The 19,540-nt window shown below is 38.9% G+C and overlaps 2 protein-coding genes across 4 annotated transcripts; both read left to right on the forward strand.

The window, feature by feature from the left end:
* Positions 1–151: 151 nt before the first annotated feature.
* Positions 152–7,990, forward strand: LOC115747690 (pto-interacting protein 1-like). 2 transcript variants are annotated; one of them, XM_048271376.1, is made up of 8 exons: positions 155–428; positions 2,816–2,947; positions 3,247–3,497; positions 3,574–3,700; positions 4,798–5,071; positions 5,523–5,655; positions 5,784–5,870; positions 7,656–7,990. In XM_048271376.1, exons 2-8 carry the CDS (start codon positions 2,863–2,865, stop codon positions 7,785–7,787), a joined length of 1,089 nt encoding a protein of 362 aa, XP_048127333.1. In that variant the 5' UTR covers positions 155–428; positions 2,816–2,862; the 3' UTR covers positions 7,788–7,990. The 2 variants fall into 2 exon arrangements, with proteins under 2 accessions (XP_030539800.2, XP_048127333.1); XM_030683940.2 differs by lacking the exon at positions 7,656–7,990 and having other exon boundaries at positions 152–428; positions 2,833–2,947; positions 5,784–5,936.
* LOC115747572 (probable receptor-like protein kinase At2g47060) lies at positions 5,228–15,379 on the forward strand. Of its 2 annotated transcripts, XM_030683779.2 has the most exons (4): positions 5,228–5,385; positions 14,136–14,396; positions 14,515–14,601; positions 15,043–15,379. In XM_030683779.2, the coding sequence occupies exons 2-4, from the start codon at positions 14,271–14,273 to the stop codon at positions 15,175–15,177; spliced, it is 348 nt and encodes a 115-aa protein (XP_030539639.1). In that variant the 5' UTR covers positions 5,228–5,385; positions 14,136–14,270; the 3' UTR covers positions 15,178–15,379. The 2 variants fall into 2 exon arrangements, 1 of the variants encoding a protein (XP_030539639.1); XR_007196709.1 differs by lacking the exons at positions 5,228–5,385; positions 15,043–15,379 and adding an exon at positions 11,986–12,324 and having other exon boundaries at positions 13,576–14,396; positions 14,515–15,034.
* Positions 15,380–19,540: the final 4,161 nt, after the last annotated feature.

Below are 19,540 nucleotides of genomic sequence, written 5' to 3' on the forward strand. Positions count from 1 at the left end.
CAGTGCAGTCAAATCTGGTTTCGTCAGCCGAATTTTCTCAACTAATTGAAAAAAAAAACGAAAAAATCTCACCACCGAAATAACGTCGCAACAAACCCCAATGTTTTCCCCCTATAAAGAAAAAGAAAAGGGGGCAAATGGGAAATTTGGACCAAACAAAAACCGTCCGCTTGTAATAATTCAACCCAAGAGGAGTGTGGGACAAGTCAACACCACTTCGCTCTGTTTCTTCTATATACGCGTTATCCTGCGCACCCTTTTCCCCCCTTATCTTGCGCACCCTTCGCCGGCCTCCGACGTCACTTCAGATCTTTCCACTCGACTGCCTCGCAAGTGTAGAGAGAGGCAGAGAGAGAGAGAGAGCGTGTGCTGTGTGTTCTCCCTCCGTGGCCTCGTTCGTTTCCCTTGCGATTTCCGGTCAATTTCAGGTACCGGCTTCTCTCCGCCTTTTCGCGCCGTTTCGGTTTCGGTTTGTCCGTGGATCGTCCTGCGCGCGATCGGCTTCTCTATGACGTCGCGCGTTTGAGGTGTTTTTTTGGGCGATTTTTCGTTGCTGGATTGCCCGGTGTGGGTTTCGACGGTGTGAATTTCGTGCTTTTCTTTTTTTTTGTTTGGTGCGGGTCTCTTTCTGGTCCTGTGCTGGTGCATGTGCGCGGTAGTTGTTCTGATCCGATTGTTGTTGCTTGCCGAGGCTGTGCTTGATCGGTGGTGCGACTCGGAAGGCAACAATCGGCGCGCTGACTCGCAGCTTATACGGTTCAATTTGCTGTACCAGTCAAGGTTTTGCTAGGATAGCTAAGCTTTTGTGCGTGCATGTAGCTAATTTGCTAGACTAGACTCCATGGAGTGCTGCGCAGGTTTTCCTGGATGCGGATCACTCCTTTAAATGCCGATTGGAACGGGAAGGGGAATGCCCTCCCCGTGTATGATGGCTGTGCCGAGATGAAATTCTTTATTCGGCGACATGTTTGGAGGATGTGTAGGACTTGTAAGATACTAGATTTAGGGGCTTTGTCAATAGTTTTGGATGTAAAACGTATGTATGCAATAATTTGTAAAATCAAAGGAGTATGATTACTTCTATATTGGAACATTACAGATACTAGTGTATCTGGAACAATCATTTTAAGTTGTGGAGATTATGCTGGTGTCTGTGTGCTAATTATGATGTGATACAGAGTGTAATGATGAATTGGATGATAGTCATTGCTCATAATTCAATGTCTCTTCACATCTTCCACTGCGAGCTTCATCTTACTCTTGTTTCTTGCTTACCATTTCACACGCCATTCTTCTCATCATTATTGCTTCAAATTGGGTTCTTGGTCCTTTTCCCTGGAATTTGATGGAGACTGTTGTACAACTGCAGTACCATGGAAGCCAGAGGATATGGCAACTGACTGTGTTAGATGTGCTCATGCCACAAATTGTACCTGTTAGGGGAGTCCTAGTGCACAAGGGTACTGTGGGGTCTTAAGATGATTGCATGCACTAACAATGAGAGAGAGAGAGAGAGAGAGAGAGAGAGAGAGAGAGAGGTGTGGAGCCTCAACCTTGTACTCCTTAGTGGATGCCTCTACGATATGAATATGTGACATTTGAGACACATGAAGCAACCTTAACTGGGCGTTTATACACAACCTTAACTGGGCATTGATGCAAAACCTCATTCGTTTCCCTTGCAATTTCCGGTCAATTTCAGGTACCGGCTTCTCTCCGCCTTTTCGCGCCGTTTCAGTTTTGGTTTGTCCGCGGATCGTCCTGTGCACGATTGGCTTCTCTGTGACATCGCACATTTGAGGTTTTTTTGGGCGATTTTTCGTTGCTGGATTGCCCGGTGTGGGTTTCGACGGTGTGAATTTCATGCTTTTCTTTTTTCGTTTGGTGCGGGTCTCTTTCTGGTCCTGCGCTGGTGCATGTGCGCAGTAGTTTTTCTGATCCGATTGTTGTTGCTTGCCAAGGCTGTGTTTGATTGGTGGTGCGACTCAGAAGGCAACAATCAGTGCGCTCACTCGCAACTTATACGGTTCAATTTGCTTTACCAGTCAAGGTTGTGCTGGTGCTGTGAATTTCTAGGATAGCTATACTTTTGTGTGTGCATGTAGCTAATTTGCTAGACTAGACTCCACGGAGTGCGCAGGTTTTCCTGGATGCAGATCATCCCTATACATGCCGATTGGAACGGGAAGGGGAATGCCCTCCCCATGTATCAAATGTGGTCATAGGGGTAGGCTTCTTGAGGTTGCCTGGCTGTGCCGAGATGGAATTCTTTATCTTGATCCAAGAGAAATGACATTACGTGACCTGTTTGGAGGATGTGTAGGACTTATTAGATACTAGTTTTAGGGGCTTCGTCAATAGTTTTGGATGTAAAACATATTTATGCGATAATTTGTAAAATCAAAGTTGTATGATTACTGACTTTATTGGAACATGAAGGGTAATAGTGTATCTCGAACATTCATTTTAACTCGTGGGGATTATGCTGGTATCTGTGAATATCCTTTTTATATGATCTCCTATAGATATCGGTGCTAATTATGATGTTATACAGAGTGTAGTGATGAAACGGACGATAGTCATAGCTCATAATTCAATGTCTCTTCACATCTCCCGCTGTGAGCTTCATCTGACTCTTGTTTTTTGCTTACCATTTCACACGCCATTCTTCTCATCATTATTGCTTCAAATTGGGTTCTTGGGAAGAGTTCAAGCCAATTGAGACTTTTCTTTGCTTTTCATCTATGTTTATGAAAGTTATTTTCTTAACCTATTTGGCTTATTTTGAGCCAATTCTTTCTGTGTTATTGAGAAGTAAGTTCCTTCAAACAGGGGAGGTCCATTTGGTGAGGGAAGACGGTCATGAGCTGCTTTAGCTGTTGTGAAGATGATGATATCCACAAAGCTCCAGATGGTGGAGGCATGTACCCGATGAAGAGCTCAGCAGGTAATAAATGCATTCGTGATTATTCTCGTTTTGAAATATAATTTAGTCCTATACATACCAGCTATACCAAATTGGTCTGCTGTTTATGTTTGCTGCTAAATTTGTATCCAGTTTCTGGTTTTGTTCGTCTAGATGTATTTCATATGACATTCATATTCATTGTAAAAATGTTCTTATTTTTCTACTTTTATCCTTTCATATTATGCTCTTCCATTCAACTTAGCCTTTACCTTTTGTCCTTTCTTCTTGTTTATTTCCTGAATTTATCAGTGTAAACTAAGTTGAACTTCATCGTTCAGGCAATGATGGGGCATATCATGCCTCTGAATCTGCACCAAAAGGTGCACAAGCCGTAAAAGTGCAGCCCATTGAAGTCCCTGCTGTTCCAGTGGACGAACTTAAGGAAATCACTGATAACTTTGGTACAGATGCTTTGATTGGAGAGGGATCATATGGCAGAGTGTACTATGGGCTTCTAAAAAGTGGGCAGGCTGCAGCTATTAAGAAGTTAGACGCAAGCAAGCAACCTGATGATGAATTCTTAGCCCAGGTTTGGGATGCCAGCCGGCGTCAATTATCGACTCTCTTTATTTTAATTTTTATTCAGCTGATGTAAAGCTTGGCAGGTTTCCATGGTGTCGAGATTGAAACATGAAAATTTTGTTGAATTGCTTGGTTATTGTGTTGATGGAAATTCCCGTGTTCTCGCCTACGAGTTTGCATCTAATGGCTCTCTCCATGACATCCTCCATGGTAAGCAAGAGGCATGTCTGATTGTGATCCTTTTACGCTGTTGAACTTTTTGGATTGTACAACTACTTCTAGCTATTATAGTTGTGAAATGACGCCACTGTAAGGCAATTTATGAGTCCACTGTGTGATTTTTGTACCTATGGATGTGTATTGACTGGATGTAGATATTCACAGCCTGTTAAACTCTATGCTTTTTAGATTGATGTGCTACAAGCATAATTATTGACTTACAGCTTACAACTGCCTTTCCCATCATGATGTCATTCAATAATGCTTAAAACAAGTTCAATTGCAGTGGCTTCTACTTAGCACCATCAATCTATGTCATGAATAATTAATGACAGATACCTTGCCTTCTCAACTGCTGTGGTTGGCTAGCTTTGGTTTGCTAGTTTGATCTGCTTTAGCAATGGCTTCAACTTCTCCTTTGCTCTTTTCTTTTTGGGCAGTTAAGGGTTAAGAGTAAAACTAAAAGCTACTGTTGCTTTCTCCATTTTAGTATATGTTACAAACAAAGTTGTAAAACTAAACTGCCTTTTCCATCGTTGTGTCACTCAATACTGCTTAAAACTGTTCTTTTGCAATGTCGTCTACTTGATTGCAATGATCTATGTCATGTTATCATTTATAAGGGATACTTTGCATACTCGACTACTGTGGTGAGGTAGCTATTGTTTGCTGGTTTGATCTGTTTTGCTTGCCTTGTAGTCATGCAATTTCTCAATAGTTCCTGCAATACCGCCTTCTAGTTTATCAAGGGCATCAGAGGCTGACTTCAAGAAAGTTCACAATGGGTATACCTGACAGAGAGCTATCATCCTCATATTCATCTTTTAAAAGGACATTTATATGCAATTCTATGGATCATTTCCGCATGGAGGATATGCTAAAACTCCTTGCTTTTAATGATTATTCAATCCGCATATATACACCATCTGTGCTATATGAGTGTTCATATCACTATGGTTACATAGATGCTCTTATGCATATCCTTAACTTAGGGCTTTAGGTTTTGCTGGACCAAACTGACTCGATATGAACTTCTGGTTATGACGTGCAAAAGTGATATTAGTCATCACCATTTTCTTTCAATGCAGGTCGAAAAGGGGTTAAAGGGGCACAGCCTGGTCCCGTTCTTTCTTGGGCACAGCGAGTAAAGATTGCAGTAGGGGCTGCTAAAGGACTCGAGTATCTGCACGAAAAAGCAGAACCTAGAGTAATCCATCGTGATATTAAGTCCAGCAATGTCTTAATATTCGATGATGATGTCGCAAAGATAGCTGATTTTGATTTGTCCAACCAAGCTCCTGATATGGCAGCCCGTCTCCATTCAACTCGTGTTCTCGGCACCTTTGGTTATCATGCTCCCGAGTAAGTTACTTTTGGTTCTCACAATTTATCATATCGTACACACATGCGCAAGCTTGCGCTCCTATCATGACAACTAAGTTTATCATGTTATTTGTATAAAGTATTTTCTGGAAAGCCTTTTTTTTTTTTTTTTTTTTTGTGTGTTTTGTCCTACTCTAGTGACTCAAGCTCATTATCCTTATCGTATAGTGGAGAATCACATTTTAAATATCTTTTATTTGTGTTATTACTTTTGAGTTTGACAGCAGAGTAGCACAAACATTGACTTTGATGAATGTTTGTGGGAGAAAATGAGAACTTCGCTGCGGTAGGTAGTATTTTGTATACACTTCTCTTTGGGCCAGCTCATATGATCTAAAATCACATGGACTCTTTTTTTAAGCGTAGTTCTGCATGGTAATCCTTGCCATGAGCAACTTTTGATAATGCCAATTTTCTTCTTGCGGGGCAGATATGCAATGACTGGACAGCTAAATGCCAAAAGTGATGTATATAGTTTTGGTGTTGTTCTGCTGGAGCTTCTGACTGGGCGGAAACCCGTGGATCATACATTACCACGGGGGCAGCAGAGTCTTGTTACATGGGTACTAATTTCACCCATCATAATTTATCTTTTACTGTTTGAGTTTTCTATAAAACTGGACTTTCTTTTGGTCCTTTTGCTGTTTTAAATTGTTCTTTTTTTTTTTCCTGGTATGTGTGTTTTTTATAGGCTACACCTAAGCTGAGTGAAGACAAAGTTAGGCAGTGTGTGGATGCAAGACTTGGAGGCGAATACCCTCCAAAGGCAGTTGCTAAGGTAATGCTTCAACTTACCATGTTAATACGCTTTTACTTTACTGGCATTTAGTATTGGAACTAGAATATGGGACTCATGAGTGCACGATCTCTCGGTCAGTCATCAATTAACATCAACATCACCATCACCATCACCATCACCTTAATTCCAAACTAGTTGGGGTCGACGGTTGATGAATCCAAAAATAAATAAAATAAAAGCAAGACCGATTGAAGGAAAATAAATAATTATATAAAAATAAAAATATATAAATATATATAGGAAAAAGGACTAAAAAAGACAGTCTGGAACATAGGAATTCTGCCCCTCCACAATGTTAATAGCTTTCCGCCATTCCGTCTTAAGATAAACCGTACGCCAATCTATTTCTCACTTCATTAAATCTTGTTTTACTACTTTCCCCCGGGTAAGTTTCGGCCGACCTCTTCCTTTCTTCATGTTATGCTCTTGGGAACAAACTTCTATTCTTACCGGAGCATCTAGGGATCTTCGAAGAATGTGTCCAAACCATCTCAATCTATGTTCTCTCATCTTTTTTGCTAACGGTACTATTAACTTTTCGTCGAATATATTCATTTGTTATCTTCCACCTTAACATCCTCATTTCCGCTACTCCCATCACACATATCCTTGATTGCCTTTACATACTTTGAAGGTATTTTTTTCTTCTTAAGAATCCACCACGGACCCTTTCTTGGAATCCTATCATAAGCCTTATCGAGATCAATAAACACCATATGTAGGTCATTCTTCTTTTCTTGATATCTCTCCATCAACTGTCGTATCAAGAAGATAGCCTCCATGGTAGATCTTCCTGGCATAAATCCAAATTGATTTACAGAGATATTGGTCCCTATTCTTAAACGATGCTCAATAACTCTCCCACAACTTCATTGTACGGCTCATAAGCTTAATGCTTCTATAGTTGGAACAATTCTAAATATTCTCCTTATTCTTGTAGATAGACATAAGCATACTCTTCCTTCATTCATCGGGCATCTTGTTAGTTTGGAGAATCTTGTTAAAAAGGTTAGTCAACAAACTTATTGCCATATCCCCTAAGCATCTTTACACTTCAATAGGGACACCATCGGGTCCCAAGGCTTTACTAGTCTTCATCTTCTTTAATGCCTCCTTAACTTCATGCACTTTAATTCTACGCACAAACCTTCCGTTTAAATCATCAGAAGCGTCCTCCAAATCCACCTCACTTCTATCGCTCTCTCCATTAAAAAGCTTGTTAAAATAGCTCATCCACCTTTCCTTAACTTCTACATCTCCTACTAAGAGTTTTTTGATTTTCATCCTTGATGCATCTAACCTGAATCAAGTCTTTAATTTTTTTTGTCCCTTATCTTTGCAAGCCTATAGATACCTTTTTCGCTCTCTTTGCTCCCAGTCAGTCGTCAATCCTTCAGATAAATTTCTTATCATTGCTAAGGATTCTGTGATTTCCATATCAACATATTCGATGAATTAATGGACCAGTGGCAGACTTAATGCATTTTAGGCTAAGAGATTCTACCATAGAACTTATCTTTCCTGTATAACAAGATGAATGTTATACAGGCAATAAAATGTGCTCCTGAATTTAGGTTGCTGTGGCTTTTCATTTGCCCTTTTAAGGAAATTGAACTCTAGATTTTGGTGTTCGTGGAGAAATTTAAGTGTCTGGCATAAATATTATGGTAAAAATTCTGGGATCCTCTATGATTTTTGACGCCTCGTTTCATGAGATCTTAATCGTAGAGAGCCAATTCCTAGAATATCTATCTGTGATTGCAGCTGGCTGCTGTTGCCGCCTTATGTGTACAATACGAGGCTGATTTTAGGCCAAACATGAGCATCGTCGTGAAGGCATTACAACCCCTCCTGAATGCACGGCCAGGACCAGCGGGCGAAACAGCAAGCTCATAACTTCTCTGGGTGTGTGCGTGCAAGTGAGCGCGCACCGAAAATGCAACAAACGAACAGATGGTAGAAGGTTTTTCTATATCGGTTTTGTGAATTTGTGTATGGATCCCTCATTGGGAACATTCTATTTATTGATACTGTTCGTATATGACAGCTGTTATCTGCATCGCCTGGCTTTATGAACAATCTTCCTCTTTGTCTTGTTGGTGGATCCTATCTCCTTGAGTTTACTATTTCGCATACTTTTGAGACCGTCTCGATTGCAACGGTATAAAGACCGTAGAAAGAGAACATGACCTTCAGTTCGTTTCCCTACGACATATCCAATTTGTTGATGGCTATGGTCGGGCCAATGACACTCCTCTTTCTCCACCTCCTGGCGCCATCTCCGTCCTTTATTTGCCCCCTTCTCTCTCTATGCGTGTTGGTAAATTATAACAGTGAACTTCAATGATTTATGTGGACTGATTATTTATTTTTTATTTAATTGAAAACTCGTGAATCACCCATTTTGACTTTGTTTGAAAAATCAGAAACATTCGAACCTTTCTCAAAAGCAAATGTAAACGCGCAAATCATGTATATCTTCTTCATGATTTTGTGAAATTTATTTAGTTTTTTTTAGATCTTGTCGGGAGATGGATTTATAATGACTAAAATAACTTAGTAGTGCTTGTTCGTCTGTTATGATTCTGTAGCAATTACAGGCTAACAAAATAAACTATATTCAGTGAGACGATACCCGTATTTAGTTTCTTAAGCTCATGCATGAGTATTTCAGTTCAGATATGTAAGGACTCATGAGCTCAAAGAAGAGATATATCTACACATGATCGGTCAAGTATGCATCCCTCGTAGCCCTGCAGAAACTAGAAATCTTTTTGGGCTCGTGAGTTCATACATGAAGTAAATCCTCGAAAGCAAAATGTAGCACCAAAATTAAATGATGGATCTATTGCAACTACTGATAATAAAACGTGAAAATTAATGACTCATGATCGAGGTCGTGACCAATTAATTTCTTTTTGTTTTGATAAATTTGACATTTGTAAGATGGGGAGACAACAACAGGTGGTTTCATTTTTTTTAGTTAAGTGAACGCGCGACCATTTTGCCCACCGAAACGGTTGCTTGTAAGAGAAGTCTTTCTGATGCAAAACCAACAACAGAAAGTATTCTTCTGCAACTTCTCTCTAAGCTCTCTCGAGTTAGCGTTCTTATGAAATCTGGCTCTAATCGATGGTATGCTATTGGGATTAGGGGGTGTTACTCAATTAGCTAGCATCGTTGGGCCAGAATGTTAGACCATCAAGTTAAATCAAGTTGATTATATTTGAATTGGCTTGTTTGATTGATGTAGCGCATGCAAATGACTGGCGTGCAAGTACATTTCTCGGAGTTCCTCTACACCGAACTTTGACCAACATTGCATTGACAACTCCATGGATTGCATTTGCAGACGTATTGTATTCTGGCCGAGTTTTTCTGACCATAAGTTATTCTCTTTTCGACAATTACTTTCTATGTGGTTGGTGTTAAATTATATCTCAAGTTTGAGCCGCGTATGAAGTTCGAACTGAATTGAATGATGTGGATTGGAATTATCAACCAGATCCTTAAAGTGCTCGTGGTTGTTAGAGATATCCATCCAAGATTTGACCACAATCAGACGTTGAATTCTTTTGATTGTTGGGGTTTACCTAATAACTCAAGAAGACTTGAAACGGCCTGAAAGCTACATAAAGGAAAAAGTGAATTTAAATATTGGTTCGGTCCCAATCCCAAATACATATAATTTATAAGATCCTATTAGTTTGTCATCATAAATTTGTCTTTGATAATAATGTTAGCAAAATATTTGAAGGCCTACTTAGGCCAAAAGCCGACTTCTCTATAATGTCATTGCCTTAAGACAGTATGCTTCTACTAGATTCACGTCAGGAAATGCAAATCTCCAATCAATTCCATGCTGCCAAAGGTCTACGTAAGAAATACCTCAATATATTTCGCTTCCTAGAATTTACTACAGCATAATTAGACAACTTGTGTTTATTTTACAAATCCACTGTTGACATATCGGCCTTCATATTTTGCTCGCTAAAAATCTTAGGGGTTTCGGATTTATTGAGCATAATCTTGTATAGCTTTGGAATTTAGCTTTCCAGCTCTTGTTCATTAGAGGAATGGCTGCCGAGGCTTTGGGATTGGCTGTGATCAAACGTTTGTCTTATAGGTACAAATGCGTCCCATCTTCCTAAGTTAGCTTTTCTCACACACTCACACTTTCTCATCTCACACACTCGTAGAGAAGTGGAAAATCTTGGATTCCATAACTTGTGAGGTGATATAAATGAGGGGTGGATGTCTCTATTTATACAAAAACGTGCTCTATTATAACCGTAGATTCCTCTTCAATTTAACGGTAAAGATTACACCTTCCTATCTACCAATTAGAGTGCACTTCCCAATCGACCAATCATACTTACAAGAATATTCTAGAATAAGCTATATTTACGATATTATTCGTCCTGAGGAATATTCTAGAGAAGTTGAGAGAGATGTCTATTTTGATGATTCACGGGTCCTTCGAGCTTGGAAACCTCCGGACCATGACACTAACCTCTCAATCAGGATAATCGGTGCTTAATTAACCTAAGTTAGAGCCATTTGAAGCGTCCGGATCCCGTATTTTACGGTAAGCATCTTTTCGCTATGCAGGAAATGCTTACTCCTGAGACTTGTGTGTGTTGCTTACTGAAAGCATGTAAAAGGATCTATGAGATAGCTGAACAACTTCTGTTTCATTTTCTAAATAGCACCACAGATCTCTTCAAGAAAATACGTTTTCCACAAACAATCCATCATTTGACAAAATACCAGCACAGTTCTTCTCTTTGTCTGGCCCAAAGAAAAATGACTGTACACTTTGGGATTTGTGTGGTCTTAATCCTGACCCTACCAATCCAGCCTAACAATCGGCCATGAAACACTGAAGAGACACCTCCAATCATCCTTCCCCGATCCTAAGGAAAAGTTTTGACCCCACAAATTACAAATGGATGATAGAAATGATTGTGTTTTAGGGGTCCCAATGAATGAGGGAAGATAATATTATCGAGACTTCGTTTATTTTTCACTAAAAAAGTCATTTTTTTAAAAAATATCATACTTTTTTATTTTTGGTTGAAATTTGAAAAAGAATTGAAAAATATATTTCGCTGTTTGGCAAGCAAAATATTTTATACCGCCTTTTAATAATTTTTTATTTATTTTAACATGATTATGTTCATTATTTATTTTATCTTTTTTCCTCTTTCACACTTCTTCTCCTTTTATTTATTTGTTAAAAGTTCGCATTTTTTTTTTTAAATTTTTTGTCTTTTCTTTGATTTTTTTTTCTTTTCTTCCTTTTCTTCGTTTTTTCCTTTCTTTTTTTCTTTTCTTCCTCCTTCCCGCTTCTTCTTCCTTCGTGCACCCGCCGCTCGAGAGTTCTGCGAAAAAACAAGAACGATTCATGGCTTGATGAATCGCCACCATCGCCATTAATGCTCGTCCTCAAGCTTTGAGAGAGAGAGAGAGAGAGAGAGAGGGGACATGATCAATTCTCTGCGCGGAACCATGGGTTCGCTCAAGAACGAGGTCCACCCACCTACCTCGCCGACCAACTCGTCGTCCCTCTCGCTTTCCGAGTCGACGAAGATGCGGCCGCCTCCGTCGGAGATGTCATCCGCCGCCCTGGAATTCTGCGGATCCCGAACTGAAGCGAGTGAGCGAAACCAGCATGATTAGCATTCTCGTTTTGACATATAATTTAGTCCTATGCATACCAGCTATACAAAATGGGTCTGCTGTTTATCATGTTTGCTGCTAAATCTGTTTCGAGTTTCTGGTTTTGTTCGTCTAGATGTATTCCATATGACATTCATATTCATGTACAAATGTTCTTATTTTTCTACTTTTATCCTTTCATATTATGCTCTTCCAATCAAGTCAGCCTTTACCTTTTGTCCTCTATTTCGTTGTTCTTCTTGTTTATTTCCTGAATTTATCAGTGTAAACTAAGTTGAACTTCGTCATTCAGGAAATGATGGGGCATATCATGCCTCTGAATCTGCGCCAAAAGGTGCACAAGCGGTAAAAGTGCAGCCCATTGAAGTCCCTGCTGTTCCAGTGGACGAACTTAAGGAAATCACTGATAACTTTGGTACAGATGCTTTGATTGGGGAGGGATCATATGGCAGTGGGTACTATGGGCTTCTAAAAAGTGGCAGGCTGCAGCTATTGAGAAGTTAGACGCAAGCAAGCAACCTGATGATGAATTCTTAGCCCAGGTTTGGGATGACAGCCGGTATCAATTGTAGACTCTCTCTTTATTTATTTATTTTTTTTTTCAGCTGATGTAAAGCTTGGCAGGTTTCCATGGTGTTGAGACTGAAACATGAAAATTTTGTCAAATTGCTTGGTTATTGTGTTGATGGAAATTCCCGTGTTCTCACCTACGAGTTTGCATCTAATGGCTCTCTCCATGACATCCTCCATGGTAAGCAAGAGGCATGTCTGATTGTGATCCTTTTTCGCTGTTGAACTTTTTGGATTGTACAACTACTTCTAGCAATTATAGTTGCGAAATGACGCCATTGTAAGGCAATTTATGAGTGCACTGTGTGATTTATGTACCTATGGATGTATATTGACTGGATGTAGATATTTACAGCATGCTTTCTCAATGAAGTATGTGCTACAAGTATAGTTACTGACTTACAGCTTACAAGTGCCTTTCCCATCACAATGTCAATCGATACTGCCTTAAACAAGTTCAATTGCAAGGGCTTCTACTTAGCAGCATCAATCTATGTCACGAATAATTTATGATAGACACCTTGCCTTCTCAACTACTGTGGTTGGCTAGCTTTGGTTGGCTAGTTTGATCTGCTTTAGCAATGGCTTCAGCTTCTTCTTTGCTCTTTTCTTTTTGGGCAATTAAGGGTTAAGAGTAAAACTAAAAGCTACTGTTGCTTTCTCAATTTTAGTATATGTTACAAACAAAGTCATTGACTCATACCGCCTAATCCGCCTTGTCCGTTGTTGTGCACTCAATACTGCTTAAAACTGTTCTTTTGCAATGTCGCTACTTGGTTGCAATTGTCTATGTCATGTTATCACTTATAAGGGATACTTTGCATACTTGATTACTGTGGTCAGGTAGCTATTGGTTGCTGGTTTGATCTGTTTGAGCAATGGTTTCAACAATTCCTCTCCTCTGTTCTCTCTCTCTCTCTCTCTCTCTCTCTCTCTCTCTCTCTCTCGATCGATCGATCGATAACGTTCAACAGTGAAACTTCTCCTTTGTTCCTAGACCCAAAAATTATCCAGACTCACCAAGAAGTTTTGCTTGCCTTGTAGTCATGCAATTTCTCAATATTCCCTGCACTACCACCTTCTAGTTTATCAAGGGCATCAGAGGCTGACTTCAAGAAAGTTCACAATGGGTATACCTGACCGAGAGCTATCACCTCATCTTCATCATTTAACAGGACATTTATATGCAATTCTATGGATCATTTCCACGTGGAGAATATGCTAAAACTCATCTCTTTTACCGATTATTCAATCCGCGTAAATACACCATCTTTGCTATGTGATTGTTCATATCACTGTGGTTAAATAGATGCTTTTATGCATATCCTTAACTTAGGGCTTCAAGTTTTGCTGAACCAAACTGGCTCGATATGAACTTCTGGTTATGATGTGCAAAAGTGATATTAGTCATCACCATTTCCTTTCAATGCAGGTCGAAAAGGAGTTAAAGGGGCACTGCCTGGTCCTGTTCTTTCTTGGGAACAGCGAGTAAAGATTGCAGTAGGGGCTGCTAAAGGACTCGAGTACCTGCATGAAAAAGCTGAACCTAGAGTAATCCATTGTGATATTAAGTCCAGCAGTGTCTTAATATTCGATGATGACATTGCAAAGATAGCTGATTTTGATTTGTCCAACAAAGCTCCTGATATGGCAGCCCGGCTCCATTCAACTCGTGTTCTTTGCACTTTTGGTTATCATGCTCCCGAGTAAGCTACTTTTGGTTCTCACAATTTATCATATCCGACACACATGCGCATGCTTGCGCTCCTATCTTGATAACTCAGTTTATCATGTTATTAGTATAAAGTATTTTCTGGAAAGCTTTTTGTTTTTTGCTGTCCTACTCTAGTGACTCAACCTCATTATCCTTATTGTATAGTGGAGAATGACATTTTATAAATATCTTTTATTTGTCTTGACGACAGAGTAACACAAACATTGACCTCGATGAATGTTTGCGGGAGAAAATGAGAACTTCGTTGCAGTAGGTAGTGTTTTGTATAAACTTCTCTTTGGGCCAGCTCATATGATCCAAATCACATGGAGCCTTTTCTCAAGCAGAGTTATGCATCGTAATCCTTGCCATGAGCAACTTTTGATAACACCTTCTTATGGGGCCAATATGCAATGACTGGACAGCTAAGTGCCAAAAGTGATGTATATAGTTTTGGTGTTGTTCTGCTGGAGCTTCTGACTGCGCGGAAACCTGTGGATCATACATTACTAAGGGGGCAGCAGAGTCTTGTTACATGGGTACTAATTGCACCCATAATAATTTATCTTCTACTGTTTTAGTTTTCTATAAAACTGGACTTTCTTTTGGTCTTTTTGCTGTTTTAAATTGTTCTTTTTGTGTGTGTGTTTTTGATAGGCTACACCTAAGCTGAGTGAAGACAAAGATAGGCAGTGTGTGGATGCAAGACTTGGAGGCGAATACCCTCCAAAGGCAGTTGCAAAGGTAATGCTTCAACTTACCATGTTAATATGCTTTTACTCATGAGCGCACGATCTCTCAGTCAGTCGTCAGTTGTCCAGATAAATTTCTTATCATTGCTAATCATTCTGTGATTTCCATATCAACATATTAGATGAATTGATGGACCAGTGGCAGACTTAACGCATTTTAGGCTAAGAGATTCTACTATAGAACTTCTCTTTCCTGTAAAACAAGATGAATGTTATATAGGCAATAAAATGTGCTCCAGAATTTAGGTTGCTGTTGCTTTTCATTTGCCCTTTCCAGGAAATTGAACTCTAGATTTTGGTGTTTGTAGAGAAATTTAAGTATGTCGCTAATATAGCAGTAAAAGTTCTGGGATCCTCTACATTTTGACGCCTCATTTTCATGAGATCTTAATTGTAGAGAGCCACTTCTTAGAATATATATCTGCGGATGCGGCTGGCTGCTGTTGCCACCTTATGTGTGCAATACGAGGCCGATTTTAGGCCAAACATGAGCATCTTCGTGAAGGCATTACAACCCCTCCTCCTGAATGTACGTCCAGGGCCTGCGGGCAAGACACCAAGCTCATAACTTCTCTGGGGGCATGCGTGCGATTGAGCGCACACCACAAATGCAACAAAAGAATGGATTGTTGTAGAACGTTTTTCTCTACCGGTTTTTGTGAATTTGTGTATGGATCCCTCATTGGGAACATTCTATTTATTGATACCGTGAGGATATGACAGCTGTTCTCTGCATCGCCTGGCTTTATGAACAATCTGCGTCTTTGTCTTGTTGGTGGATCCTGTCTCCTCGAGTTTACTATTTTGCATACTTTCGAGACCGTTGCGACCACGACAATGTAAAGACCGTAGAAAGAGAACATAATTTATAATTGATAATTTTTTATTTTTTAACTTCATAATTTATTATTTAAATTAAATTTTAAATTCGAAACCGGAACCAGGCCTTGAACTGGCCTGGAACCGCCTCTTCAAGGGCTGGTTCCAGTTCCATCATGGCCATGAATCGGAACCGTCGGTTCACGGCCCGTGGCCACATCTAGGCCAATGGGAGCTCCTCTTTCTCCACCTCCCGGTGCCATCTCCATCCTTCATTTGCTTCTCTCCGTGCGTGCGTGTCGCTTTGATCATTTCTTGTGCTTTCTTCAAGAGCGTCACGTAAATTGCAATAGTGATTGATTTCAGCATTGAAGTTCTTGGTTCTATGATTTATATCGACTGACTACTTGTTTTTTATTTAATTGAAAACTCGTGAACCGTGCATTTCAACTATTTTGAAAAATCATAGACATTCAAAACTTTCTCAAAAGCGAATGTTAACGCCCAAATCGACATATATCTTCTTTGTGATTTTGTGAAATTAAATAGTTTTCTTTAGATCTTGATGGGAGATGGATTTGTAGTTCGTTCGTCCTTTACAGGAATTATACCTCACTTATATGAATTTATAATGATCGAAATAACTTAGTAGTGCATGTTTGTCCTGTTATGATTCTGTAGCTATTACAGACTAAATGAACAATTCAGTTAGACGCTACGCGTTTTTAGTTTCTTAAGCTCTTGCATGAGTTATTCAATTCATTATAAATATGTAAGGACTCATTTGCTCAAAGGAGATATATCGACACCTGATCGATCAAGTATGCATCCCTCACATCATTCGCTTAATTTATTAAGGCCCTGCTTTCCTTGCGAAAATTAGAAATCGTTTTCGTGACGTAAGTTAAATTCTCGAAAGCAGAATATAGCATTCAAATTAGATGAAGAATCTATTGCAATTACTTATAATAAAACCTGAAAATTAATGCCTCATGATCGAGGCCGTGACCAGTGAATTGTCTTGATAAATTTGACATTTATAAGATGGGACGATAACAACCGGTGATTTCATACTTTTCAGTTAAGTGAAGGCGCAACCATTTTTGCCTGCAGAATTGGTTCGTTGTAAGAGAAGTCTTTCTGATGCAAAAATAACAACAGAAAGTGTTCTTCTACAGCTTCTCTCTAAGCTCTCTCGAGTTAGCATCCTTCTGAAAGTCACACAAAGAAAAAGTGAATTTAACTATTGGGTGAGTCCCAATCCTAAAGCAAACAATTTGCAAGATCCTATAGTTTGTGGTCATAAATTTGCTTTCGATGATATTAGCAAAATGAATTGAAGTCTTTTCTATAATGTCATTGCCTTAACATAATATACGCTTCTACTTTATACATGTCAGGAAACAGGACCGACATGCACATCTCTATTCAATTTCATGCCGCCAAAGGTCTACATACCTAATACCTCAATTATGACAAAAAAAAGTAATACCTCAATATATTCCGCTTCCAAGAACTTACTGCAGCATACATCCGACATATGTTGGGCTTCAAATTTTGCAAGCTGAAGATGTTTCGGGCTATTGGCATGATCTTGTATAGCTTTGGAGTTCACTTTCCATATATGGAACTGACTCGATTCACCTCTTGCTCATTGGAGGAATGGCTGCCGAGGCTCTGGGATTGGCTGTGATCCAACGTTTGTTTCAGAAGATGCGCTTAAGCTATCTACGTTTAGCTAACTCGTGCTTCTGTACTGTAGCAATCAGGTGATAGATATTAAGGCTCTGTCTTATTCATGTCTTTCATTTTTTGGATAGTTTAGAAATGGAAAATAGACATGCATTTGTGCCGTTCTACTTGCAGGACAAAAAAGTATAATCACAATTTCTCTGTTCATATATTTATTTTTGCAAGTTGCAAACCGGACCATGTCTATGTCAATGTTTTTGATATCTCACTCAAATATGATTGTCATCTTAACTGTGATTTGCTCCATATTGACCCTAAGAGTTTTGGAGTAAATACTCTCCTATTTGTAGTGTTGGATGAGATTATAGTCATGGCCGATCATCCTCAGTCAAATATTACTACGACTTCTCTCCAAAATAACTTGATGGTCATTTTAGCAACATACATTTGCGATTGTGGGCGAAGAACATTACTACTGCTTCTCTCTAGAGTAACTTATTGTGGGCGAAGGACAAGATTCTGCAGAGTCCATAAATCTTTTCCAGGATTTCTTTCCAAGTTCCCGGATTTCTTACTAAGTCAGTGTTTCTCACAAGATTGTAGAGAAGTGGGAAGTTCTGAATTCTATTAATTTGTGAGGTGATACAAATGAGAGGGGATGCCTCTATTTATAAAAAATCTTGCTCAATTATAACCATAGATCCCTTCTCGATCTAACGGTGGAGATTGCATCTCCCTACTTACCAATTAGAGTGCACCTCCCAAATGGACCAATCATATTCGCAATAATATTCTAGAACAAGCTATATTTACATATTGTTTGAATATTCTAGAGAACTCAAGATCTCTCTCTCTCTCTCTCTCTTTAATGATTTATGGTCCTTCAAGCTTGGAAACCTCCATCTGACAAAAAAAAAAAAAAAGTTTGGAAACCTCCCGGCCATGACACTAACCTCTCAATCTGCCTATTTGCAGAACTTGAAAATTGAATCATATACCTATGATACTAACGTCCCACGTCCTAATTCCTTTACGAGTAGGGCCTTATATCTATTGACAGTAAAAATCTTTTCACTATGCAAGAAATGCCAACTCTTCTTTGTGTGTGTGTCGTGCTTACTGGCATGTAAAAGGATCTATGAAATAGCTGAGCAACTTCAAGAAAATATGTTTTCCACGAACAATCTACCATTTGAAAAAAGACCAGCACAGTTCTTCTCTTTGCCTGGCCGAAGAAGAATGACTATACCCTCGTGATTTGTGTGGTCTCCATCCTGGCCCAACCAATCCAGCCTAACAATCGACCATGAAACATTGAAGAGACACCTCTAATCATCCTTCCCTGATCCTAAGGAAAATTTTTGACCCCACAAATTACAAATTGATGATAGAAATGATTGTGTTTTCAGGGGTCCCAATGAACGAGAGAAGATAACATTATCAAGTTTACGATCGCTTTCTCCATGACTTTGTCATCGATGTGTAACTAGAAAATTACTAAAAATAAATTTAAACTTATTATAATTGTGCCACTTGAGTTTTAATTTTTTTTTTAACCAATTGAGTCCTAAACCTTTTGCAATTGTGTCAATTCAATCTATTTTTCCTGCCGGCACCGATGTGGCAAGATTTTGATAATATTTTCATATTTTTCTTATTCGGTCCATTTTGCCGGTGGCCAGCGACCCCCTTTCTGCCCTAACCAAAAGAAAATGAAATAAAAGAAAAGATAGAAACAAATTCTTAAAAAAATAATTAAATTTTTGAAAAATATTAATAAAATTTGGCACGTCGCTGCCGGCCAACCAAATGAATTAAATCTGCACAATTACAAAAATTTTAGGATTTAATTAATAAAAAATTTTAGGATTGAATTGATACAATTGCAATAGATTTAGATTTTTTTTTTTATAATTTAATTGAACAAGGTGACAATAGTGGCTGACTGCCTCTCTAGTTGTAAAATGCGTGTTAAGAGAGATTGATTTAACAAATGGTCTGCCATCACGCCACATTGTCAAATGACATTTTTTACTGTATCCGTAAATCATGGACAATGGATGTCTTTAAAGTTGTGCAATCAACGGTATAGAATATTCAATCTTAAAAGAAAATTTTCAATCGCGGTTTGAGGTGATGGATTGGGAATTCAGGCGATGGTTTGTGTGGTTCAATTAAGCTAGAAATGTTGACCCAAAAAAAAAAATTAAGCTAGAAATAAGTGCATTGAAAGTCCTAAAATTTATCATGAAAGTTTATCATGAAAGTGCAATGGAGTGATAAAACTTTCAAAAAGTGCAATGAAGTTCTAAAACTTGAGTACAATCGTGCCCTAAAAATTTCAAAATGGACAATATAGTTCTAAAATTTCTCACGAAAGTGCAATTGAGTCTTAAAAATTTCAAAAAATGCAATCAACA

This window comes from Rhodamnia argentea, chromosome 10, assembly GCF_020921035.1.
Source record: "Rhodamnia argentea isolate NSW1041297 chromosome 10, ASM2092103v1, whole genome shotgun sequence".
NCBI classification, from domain to species: Eukaryota; Viridiplantae; Streptophyta; class Magnoliopsida; order Myrtales; family Myrtaceae; genus Rhodamnia; species Rhodamnia argentea.

Bases quoted from the DNA above. Each gene is read 5' to 3' on its own strand.
- LOC115747572 (XM_030683779.2), top strand. From the start codon at position 14,271: ATGACTGGACAGCTAAGTGCCAAAAGTGATGTATATAGTTTTGGTGTT. The intron at 14,397-14,514 runs GTACTAATTGCA...TGTTTTTGATAG, and splicing joins AGCAGAGTCTTGTTACATGG to GCTACACCTAAGCTGAGTGA. The intron at 14,602-15,042 runs GTAATGCTTCAA...CTGCGGATGCGG, and splicing joins CTCCAAAGGCAGTTGCAAAG to CTGGCTGCTGTTGCCACCTT.
- LOC115747690 (XM_048271376.1), top strand. From the start codon at position 2,863: ATGAGCTGCTTTAGCTGTTGTGAAGATGATGATATCCACAAAGCTCCA. The intron at 5,656-5,783 runs GTACTAATTTCA...TGTTTTTTATAG, and splicing joins AGCAGAGTCTTGTTACATGG to GCTACACCTAAGCTGAGTGA. The intron at 5,871-7,655 runs GTAATGCTTCAA...CTGTGATTGCAG, and splicing joins CTCCAAAGGCAGTTGCTAAG to CTGGCTGCTGTTGCCGCCTT.